We start from the raw sequence: 10,766 nt of genomic DNA, 5'->3' as shown, positions 1-10,766 counted from the left end.
CACGCCCCCTGCTAGTTGCTGCCTTCTCAAATGAGAATCGGAGGGGAGCGGGCGATGCGTTATCAAAATAGCTTACCATTAGTACAATTATTTCACCCATTATTTGGGTTATATTTTTGCACAGATTGATTATTCACACAATCATATGGCTAATTGATATCAGAGGACCGGGTTGGTGTGAAATATATAATGGCCTGTGAGGCAGTATACCCCCTCACATCATTTGCAAAGTGGTATCGCCCAGTGTACCTAGCTATGCTAGCCAGGCCCGTCAGGCCGAGATTATTGAGATACCGACGACGCAAGAGAAGCGCAAGCACAATTGTGTCACTGTGATGGTGTATATGAAAACATCGATACTATTACTATTTATTTGATCAAAAATAAGCTTACTGAAACATCTACGTATTGTACATTAGGTAGCACACGCATTAAATAATGTCAACTCCAGCAAGACGGCGGCTTATGAGAGATTTTAAACGGTGAGTCGGTCGATCTTTCCCCAGGAATTAAATGATGCTGGTAGGCAGCGGTGTGATGTGATGTGTCAAAAACAGCTAACGAAGCTAAGCTAAGTAGTAGCTTGCTACCGTGAGAGCCAGGTCTATGGCTTGACGAAACTTAACACCGTGTACTGTAGTTAACGTGTCGCATACCCTTAATATTTGTTCGGTGGCTGCATATGTATACCTACACCCGTTTCCAAGTAAACGTGTATATGTTTATTTGTGGTAGGCTAGTTTATGTTTAGCGAGGTGGGCAACAAGCGGTCATTTTTCATTGTATTATTAGCTAGTTGGCTAAGTTCCTGTTGGCAGGCTACGGTTTAAATGGCTGTGGACAAGTACCTTGTTAACTACTTTTAACTTAGTTTTGTGAAAACGAGGTTATCGCCAATATTACTGGAAATGTTTTTTGATTTGGTTGACGCCACTATTACTGGGAATGTTTATGATTCGATTTGCATTTCTTGTTTTTGAGTGTTTTTGAAGAGGAAGCTACCGTCCTGGCTAGTGTGAAACAAAACACCTTTTATTATTGGCTAATGCTATAGTGTATACTATACATACACAATTACACACTGCATATTGTGTCCGCCTGTCCGGTATCATTATGGGTTTACAAAAACTCCCTTTTAAACCACCCTGGGCATACTTATCGTGGTATTATATGGCTTTATAATTTTTAGCCTTTAAACTGAATTGCCCAAGCAATTGAAGAAAGGTGCAATATACCTTTTTAGGTAGAGCAAGGAACTCTGTTCAGAATGGGGCCTATCCATATTGGAGTCGCATTATTATTATTTTTTTATGCAGCTGGAACCGTATACAACCTCATAGAAACAGATTTTTAGAAATTTGAATCACATACATTCATTAGCCTTGTTCAGACAGTTTCATAAAACCAATCCGAATCCATCTGGATAGGATTTCACATTTGGGCTGCCCTTCGGAACAGGGCTTTGAAGTATTGAAATGATCCATTTCAACTTCAAGCAGTTTTGTTTAAAACATTAGCAGCCAGTCCTCCTGCTCTGACTAAAAGTTGTGCAATAGTTCATGTGAATTAGCTGGATATGTGTACATGGCACAAACCATGCGGAAGTTTGTATTGTAAATTTGACCTTTTGTTGGAGGTTACAATTCGATTGTGGTGCAATGATGGTGTTATGCTGCAGTGATTTGTTTCTGAAGTAAATAAACTAATCAAATCAGTAAAGCAGAACTCAGTTACAGTCCAGCCCCACTGGATTATTAAATTCTATTTGACTATCGACTTTCCTAAGAGGTGGAAATCAAATGTCATACCCAATATTGTTTCAGTTTTGAGAATCTCCACCGTCCAGTTCTGGCAGTTCCCCCACAGCTCAAGGATGTTGTTAATATAATGTTTCACATTTCCAGCATGTTGTAGACTACTTATTATAATGTATTGACCTTTTGACTAGAGGACTGTTAATGTAGCTTCCACTTCATATAAAAACAAAACTGAACTTAAAGATCCCCTTTTCCCTTCTTCATGACACTAACATTAGTGGTTGATATTTTGATAACAATAAAAAAGAATGTAAATGCATGCACCACTTCGGCATCCTTTACATTGAAAAATAGTCCTTTGAAGGTAAAGCGAAGACAGAGCCAGTATTGAGTATGGTGCCACAGTGGGGTTTATACTTTCTGTCATTGGTGGTTCTGTAGGCTGCAAGAGGACCCTCCTGCTGGTGTCAGTGGCGCCCCATCTGAAAACAACATCATGGTGTGGAATGCTGTCATATTTGGGTAAGAAGTTCATGCATTGCCAAAGTCTGTGTGTATATAGGGAATAGAGGGTATGCGCATGCTTAAAGTGAATGGCACATCGAGTGGCAAAGCAACATGCAAAGTGAGTTTAACATTGTTTAATGCAATCAGATATGACTTTTCTGTGTGGATGTATGGGCTGTCGAGGCCAGAAAGTATTGTCTTGCCACTCAGTAGACATTCCGGCATAACTTCCTGGTTTGATGATGATGTCATGCGCATACCCTCTATAGAGATGGAGATTTCCCTTTGTAATTCTGTAATTGCTGCTAGTGTGAATCATCTAATGAAATGCGGTCTTTGTTTACAGTCCAGAAGGAACACCTTTCGAGGATGGTGAGTGATTTATTTGACATTTATAACTTCCAAAATTCGATTTTACACGAACACAACTGTTTACTTGCATCATGTAAAGGTGATACAAAAATACTGTTTACTTATGATCATAGACTATTTTTACAGTGAATTTTCCTGTTGTATACCTTATTTATAGTGAAAGGAGATTTGTTTTAATGCATCCACACACATCTTGTTCCCTATGGAAAGCACCAAAACTATGCAGAACACTGCAACACTTGCTGTAGTATTTTAAGAAACAAAATAAAATATAGTATATTTAATTGCAAGTCTAAAACTGACAACTGAGCAGAACACTAAAGTATACACTAAATATCACTCCTTGACCGTGGTGTGCTCTTCTCTTCTCTTCTCAGGTACATTTAAACTCACAGTAGAGTTCACAGAAGAATATCCCAACAAACCCCCAACAGTACGATTTGTGTCAAAGATGTTCCATCCAAATGGTAGGGATGTTTTCATATTGTTCCCCATCGGTACAATTGTCGTACTTATTACACAAGTGGATGCTGATTTTGTTTTTCATCTAAAGTTTATGCAGATGGCAGTATATGTTTGGACATTCTTCAGAATCGCTGGAGTCCCACTTATGATGTATCCTCTATTCTTACTTCTATCCAGGTGAGTCATGGTAATACAGAAGACAAATATATAATTAGGGCAGTGCGGAAAGCATGATTACTGTAGTTTAAAGTGTCAGTGTGTCAGAGAAAAGAATATTATCTGCTGAATTCTCATACAGATGCACTGAAATTCAATTAATTCTGGAGATGCTAGCTAGCTGTCCATGTGGCTACTTGACTGAATGGAATCTATGTCCTATCTTTTTACCCAGTCCCTGCTTGATGAACCAAACCCAAACAGTCCAGCCAACAGTCAGGCAGCACAGCTGTATCAGGAGAACAAGCGGGAGTATGAGAAACGAGTGTCAGCCATTGTAGAACAGAGCTGGAGAGACAGTTGACCACACACAATCTGGGTAGCTGCTCTCTCAATACTGAGCGTGTGTGTGCTGCAAGTTTTAGTGGAGTACCTCTTAATTTTTTGGATCCCTCACAAATTTGATTTTAAGCTTTTATGCACTTTACATTCACCTTCCCCTCATAGAAAGTTTTTTTTTTTTTACCTGCTGGGAGTGTTACCCCCCTCTATAATCACTTCTTTTTTTCAGTCTATCAGGGGAAGTATGTGCTCAATCTTGCCTTTGAAATATTTTGTCAGTAAGGACCATTTTGGGCATTCAGACAAAATAAATGCCTGTGTTATCTTGCTGTAAAAAAAATCACACAGACTGGATTTGAATTGGCAAGATGTATAAACAAGTCACAATGGGTCCTTGTCAGTCTTGTACCCATGGTCTTTTATGTAAAGCGTTTTCAAAAGTAGTTTTCTCTGGACTCCTGCCTGACCACTCACCTTTCTTTAGGAGTTTGCAGCCTGAACATATTGGACTACAATTGACCCTAATCCATCTCTTTAAACCATGTGTTGACTGTGTTGTGAACTCTTACATGCATGACAGAAAGAGTGTATTCATGTTCTGTTCTGTAATCATGTATATAAAAAACATGCATCTGAACTATGTACAGATTTTGCACTGGTTGTTCCCTGTGTCATTTTTCTCCCAGCACTTGTAAAGTAAAATGCATTCATATTATGTTAAAGGGACTCTAATCACGTAGCCAAGTGTATCGATTAAAGGGACATTTCACCGCTGGAAGAAACTCGAGTCACTCAATGTTAATAGTATTTGTAGTAGATAACAGTGGCACAATTTGAAATTTGTACTCTATGGTCAGAAAAATTATGTAGTCTGTATTTTTGACTGATTGCTGGATTACTACAATGACCATAATGCTTTCATATATTATCAATTAATTGTGCTAGCCATAAAGTGAATTATTTAACTTTTTGCTCATGAAAATCAAAAAATGCCATCAAAATATTTATTTTACGAGACCACTAAAAACAATCTATTAATCGAAATGTCTGACATCTGAAAAGCTTATTGATGTATGCAGTCAATACTTGGTTTGGGCTACTTTTGAACAAATTATTTCATCAATGTGGCATGGAGGTGATCAGCCTGTGGCACTGTTTGCTTTGATCAAACAAAAAGGTAGGAGCGCACACCAGTAGTGGGGAGATGCTGACCGCAGGAAATAATACTTTGAAAAGAAGAAAGGAAAGAGGCCTCACAGCTCGTAGTCATGATGCTATAAACTTTATTAAGCCAACGTTTCAGCAAGCAGGTTGCCTTCTTCAGGGTATGAATGGTACTGTTTGCTTTGATAACGGCTGTAAATTCATGTCTCACTTTTTTTTGATCCCATGATTTTGTAACCCATTTTTCACCCCTGTCAATTATCTAATGTGATCCTGGGCTCTACACACCCTCCGCCAACCTGGGGAGAGCAACGGACTTGCCACACCTTCCTCTTGACAATACAACCTAGATTCTCTGTGGGGGTCAGGTCAGTTGCCTGGTCAGTTAAGCTGTAATACCAGTTACTAGTAGTTTTGGCACTGTGGGTAGGTGCCAAATTGAGCTGAAAAGGAAAATCAGCATCTCCATTAAGCTTGTCAACATACGGAAGTACTCCTTAGATGGCTGTGTTAAAACCAGTTTAAGTTTTCACTCAGTGGACCAACACCATGCAGATAACATGGCCTAAATAATCACTGTTTTATCAATTCCAGAGTCAACACAACCTGGATTTAGTGGTCCTGTGGACTATTCTAATGAGCTGTATGCCATAATCAAGATTAAAACAAGAAGGGTTTTAAATATTTCACTTTGTTCAATGAATCGAATGTATGGATGTTTCACTTTTTGAATTATATTCTGGAAGAAAATCAACTTTTCCATGATATCATTTTTCGAGAAGAAGCTCTATATGACATTTTCCTGTGGTCTAGGACAGCTGATGTTGAATACAAGCTAACTTAACATTGTGACTAATAATGTTACTGGTGGTGAAAACGTGAGTATCAAATAGCACTAGATAAGGGAATGCTCTGTCTAACGTGTAGTTGTTGCTTTGCTATTTTTGAATATGACTGTGGCGTGGAGCTCTGGCAACAGTGGTAGGGGAGTGCAATCTATTATGAGAGCCCTCCCGTAAAGGCCAGGGGATTTCTAAAGGTAAAGTCTAGTAGATCCTAGATCCAGAGGGGCAGTGACTATGGGACCTACCAATACAGTACGTCTTGTGATAGAACATATGCCTACATTGTAACATAACATGCAGGAACAGTAACTGAACAGACAATTATAATTATGGGTTTAAGGGCTGACTAGCTTGTTCTACAACTCGTGATTATCCTTTTGACTAGACGGAATAACTTTCAGACAGGCTGATCTGATTATTGACTGAAAATGGTATATTCAATCAGAAAATAAACCTTGTTTATAAATGTTTTATTAGTTCAGAATGGGACAGTAAGATGGGTAATTACATGCATGATACAACATCTTAGCCGATAACTACGGTCGGTCATGTAAGTGTAGGACAATTGTTAAAACATGCAGCTTTGCTGAGAATCCTGACCACAAAAGTGTAATCTAGCTTTACAGCTTTTTAGCACTTAACATTACAAAAATAACGCTTTACAAGAGCTCTCTTCAATTCATCATTCAAATAAAACTGCAGGTAAATGAATACAAATGCAAGAGCCACAAAATGAATATAATACATTACATTAATAGTGTTCATTGGACCAGGCAGAAGTAGCTACCTGTTGTATGCTCGCTCTTTCTTGGCCCTTTCTAGGGCCTTGTCCATGGTTTTCTCATTCTCACCCCTACACTTTGGGCAGAACCACTTGCCCTTGGGCTTATGATGAAGTCCCACACATGAGAAGTGGAACCACTCAATAGGACATTCATCATTATCACAGCCAATCATCTCCCCATAGGACACCTGCTCACACAGGCAGTATGTTGGCTCATCTGGGTCAATAGGCAGGTCTGGAGGTGAGACTTCTCTCTCAGATTTACCTTTTGACCGTTTCTTCTTCTTTGAGGAGGACGTTTTAGCCCTCTTTTCCCGTGACGCCCCCATGCCGGCGTCCTCGCTGTTCTCTAGACCCACGTAGCTTTCACGATTCTCCCCATTTTTCTGGCGTCTCGAACGTTTCCCTCCAGACTTGTCGACACCGGCTGAGCTTGGGGTAACCTCATCACGTCTTTTGTCATGGTGGCTTGCCTTACCCGGAGTGATGGCGGCAGATGTTGATGATGTCATGGAAGCTGGGGTGGTTGGCGTGGAGGTTGCTGGGGGGACGTGAATTTCCGGGGGTTCCTGTGATGAATGCAGGAGCTCCGAATGCCAATCTACTTGTCTCGTTCTGTTTTCAACCAGCTCCACCTAGAACAAGGCATTGCATTATTTTTTGGGGGGGGGAATATTTATTATCTCATACAGAGCTAAATGGCAGTAGCAATAGTTCAGCACAGGCTAACATAGATTTGTTCTATTTTTTTTAGAAAGAGATAAATGTTAAAAAACGTTAAACACGTCTTTGGCCTGGATGGCTATTTGAGAAAAGAAGTTAAAAACATATTTGGCCTGTACATCGTAGTACGGTAAAATGTGCAGGTTTTGTACGCATAACATTACTCCCATCACCATTATACACCACAGCCAGGCTCATACACACGCTGAAACATTGTTAGATTATACTTAATGTGTTCCATACACACCATTTGACCAGCAATCTGGATCTTCTCATCTCCAAGCTCTTGGCTGCGGATAAGGGCCCTCTGAATAGATAGCTGAAGCCTGCGTCGTTGGAGGGGGTCTGACTCTCGGCGGTAGCGTTCATAGGCATCATCAAGCTCCTGCAGTACATCTGCCAGAAACAAAATGAGGTATGTAATTAGCGAAATGACAAGGTGTTGTGTACAGCATTCTCACACTGTGTACAAAAATGTTTAAATTGTCATACTGGAACATTTAATTATGAATAAGTGGTGGTGAAATGAGAAAAATACTACTACACTAGTACACTGTAAATCAAAATCAACACAGCCTCCCTCCCACCCACCAGTCAGATGTTCAATTACAATGCTGTCTAATAGACCCACTAAGAAAGACGTTTACTGCAACTATATTTGCACGATTGCAAGATAAATAATTTAGGATATGGGCCGTTTGTCAGATTGAGATTTCTGCAATCACTAATCTCTTAAAATGTGCTCAAAAATAATGTCGAACATTGATATCAAGGAAGTATTGATTATCATTCACATCACAGTAAGGTTTCCTGTCACACCTAGATATGTATGAGTGCAGCTGTGCAGGTGTCAAATGTTACACTTTAAACCATTTTGAGCGGGAACCCCTTTTGGTGGTTACATACATTATGTTATAATTTAGCTATTGAAAAATAGCAGATCTACAAGCTCATAGCGCGAGTGCCGCGCTATGAACTTGTAGGTCTGCTATTTTTGAAAAATCGTTAAAATGTGCCTCAAATCTTTCAGAAAATTGTCATGATTTAGAAAACATTTTTTTTAAATCAGGCCTGAATGGGTTAACATTCTTTCCTACGGACTAGTTTCTTTACCTTGATATTTTGCATCAATTTCCTTCATGAGGGATACATTCCTCTGTAAATCGAAAGGAAGTGATTCGACCAGATCCAAATATTCCTCGACATAATTTGCAACAACGAGGACTGGATCCCCATTAGTTGGGTTCAACATTGCTGGTGTGTCTTCGTCAAAAGGAGGTTCCACCCAGCGCTCCTGTAGAGAAAAATAAATATGTTGTGACTGATTTATTTAAGACATATGGGAAGTTTTAAATGACTTCAAGAGTCAGAAAGTGCAACCTCGGTCACCAATGAATAGAAAAGTGTGGAAAATATAAAGCAACAACTTTTGATACAGCATCTTCTGCAATGAATACATCTAGCAACTATTAGTGGAAGGTATACTGGTATTGTACTGATACCATATGATTATGAATTGAATGCCCAGGACCTGAATGGAAACAAGACCGCAACGTGTTTGACTGTACCCTGTACTGATCACATTTCTGTTTGACTGTACTGTACTGATTCAATCAATCAATCAAATAAGGTCTACACTACTAGTGGTGTCACTGTCACCACTTTCATAGACCCTTTTACATACTAGAGCTGCTATAAGAAATAAGAATAATGAAACTCATCTGTCAAAGTGTCTGCTATAGACTTTGACAGGTAAACACAGATGAACTTTCATTAGTTGTTAGTACTTTGTCAATACCAGCGTGAACAGTACAGGCAAACGTACTGTTTGATTTGCAGTAGGTGTTAAGGAACACACGTACTCTGTAAATGAAACACACCCACAACCGTTGTGTGTACGTCGTCTGCGAAACGGGATAGTTGAAGACAAGTGCAAAAAAGCATGGATAAGATACTACGGGAAAGATAGAAAATGTACTAGTTTTCACCGTGGTTGCTGTTAGATTTGCGCACTTCACCAACGCTACATTAGAGTGTCAGCATATTTTGCTACACAAACAAACACGGGAGTTTTAGGCAAATATGGTTTTACATTTCGTTACGTTAAATTACTTGGTAGCGCTAACTCAGTGTATAACAAAGTTGCTAACGGTTAATCGGTATAGCCTACAACGTTACGTTAAAGCCAATAGGATAACGATAAGATTATGGTCTTGCCAAATATGTTTACGCGTGATGTAAAAATGTGATCACATTTGGTTTAGCAAACGATGGGCGACTTCTCTTGGTTACTTACGCGCTACTGTGATAACTACTACGTTATTACCGTTTCATTGTTCCGAGTGGAAAAACATTTAGCTAGTAAACGGCAATCAATGCAATAATTGAAAATGGTTATTAGCACTTGCTGTAGCGTTTTATTATAACCCACGGTTTGCCACGATAACAGTTAGCCAAGTAAGTTAGCGTGTTTAGCGTACAGTATGCAAATCTGTCAAGATCAAGACGCTTTAATAATGCATTTAGCAAGTGAGTTATACTTTACATAAATTACCTTAACTGTGTTGTTCTGCGTGGTGATCGTTGCACTGCATTTGCTGTTCTTAGCCGTGATGTGAAACAACAAACGACGTCGCATGGACTACTAAAATACTACAACATGAAAACAACCAACCCACCAAGCATCAACCAACCAACCAACTGAACCAACCTGGTTAGCAACATTAGCAATGGGTTCAGCTAGGTCTTCGGTTGTGCGCGTGCGCATGCAGCTAACGTTCGTCCCACTGCGGTGTCGCGCGAGGAAAACTGATGTACAAGATCACAGCGCGTCGCGTCGCGACTCGCGGTGAGCTTGTACGTCGGCGATCTTTGGCCGCGCGACACCGCCATGTGACGAAAACAGACTTGCTGCTGGAAGGCAGCCTTTTGTTGTGGTGTCTCCCTCTGAATGTGGGCCAGCGAGCGCAACTCCTTTTTTGTGGTGGAAGAGATATATATGTCTGTATTTGGCGAAGAAACATACGCAGTACAGTAGTAATTTAATGAATCCTCCACTCTTCTTGTTTTAAACGGCTGAGACACGGAACAAATAAACTTCTAGGTCGCAAACTCTATCCAAACAAATCTCTCCATTGTAACGAAATGAAAGATGGTCGACATTGGCGACGACGCAACACAATGATGTCAGTGTCAACCCTAGATTTCGTTACAAACTATAGCCCCAGTTACCCAATATGTTCCCTCAGTCCCTACCTACACGCTCATTCTGTAGCGCTACAGAATGAGCGTAGGGACTGAGGGAACATTGGGGTGGGGCTAGGTTGTAACTTGTCACAGTTTTGCGTGTCTGCAGCGTGAAATGGACACACGGCACGTGAAGTATTGTCATTTCTGTGTGGGTAGTCAGTCACTGATAAAACGTTTTCGCAATGTTAACAATCCTACTTTTTATGTGGCGAATTCTTCATGGCCAGGCAGGCCAGCCCAGAACCCAGAACAGAAACGTTTGGGACACTTATTTTATACTACCAAATGGTGGCGATGCTGTACACTAGTCAGTACAGAGCTACACCTAACAGAGTGCACATATCGGAGTAGTACATATTTCAACCCTTCAGAAATAACATTCTTTTTCATAAAATCAGGAAT

At 40.1% G+C, this 10,766-nt stretch overlaps 2 protein-coding genes across 3 annotated transcripts; one reads left to right on the top strand and one right to left on the bottom strand.

The window, feature by feature from the left end:
- Positions 1-221: 221 nt before the first annotated feature.
- ube2al (ubiquitin conjugating enzyme E2 A, like) lies at positions 222-4,254 on the top strand. Its single transcript, XM_079519090.1, has 6 exons — positions 222-482; positions 2,199-2,279; positions 2,611-2,636; positions 3,014-3,103; positions 3,190-3,278; positions 3,493-4,254. Exons 1-6 carry the CDS (start codon positions 439-441, stop codon positions 3,619-3,621), a joined length of 459 nt encoding a protein of 152 aa, XP_079375216.1. The 5' UTR covers positions 222-438; the 3' UTR covers positions 3,622-4,254.
- A 1,816-nt stretch (positions 4,255-6,070) lies between these two features.
- ing1 (inhibitor of growth family, member 1) lies at positions 6,071-10,330 on the bottom strand. Of its 2 annotated transcripts, none has more exons than XM_079518234.1 (4): positions 9,826-10,330; positions 8,229-8,409; positions 7,363-7,511; positions 6,071-7,027 (listed from the first exon to the last, which is right to left on the bottom strand). In XM_079518234.1, exons 1-4 carry the CDS (start codon positions 9,880-9,882, stop codon positions 6,392-6,394), a joined length of 1,023 nt encoding a protein of 340 aa, XP_079374360.1. In that variant the 5' UTR covers positions 9,883-10,330; the 3' UTR covers positions 6,071-6,391. The 2 variants fall into 2 exon arrangements, with proteins under 2 accessions (XP_079374360.1, XP_079374359.1); XM_079518233.1 differs by lacking the exon at positions 9,826-10,330 and adding an exon at positions 9,670-9,814.
- Positions 10,331-10,766: the final 436 nt, after the last annotated feature.

This window comes from Electrona antarctica, assembly GCF_951216825.1.
Source record: "Electrona antarctica genome assembly, chromosome: 13".
Lineage (NCBI taxonomy): Eukaryota > Metazoa > Chordata > Actinopteri > Myctophiformes > Myctophidae > Electrona > Electrona antarctica.
Note: the sequence above shows the minus strand (reverse complement) of the source record. Positions and strands in the feature narration are given on the sequence as shown.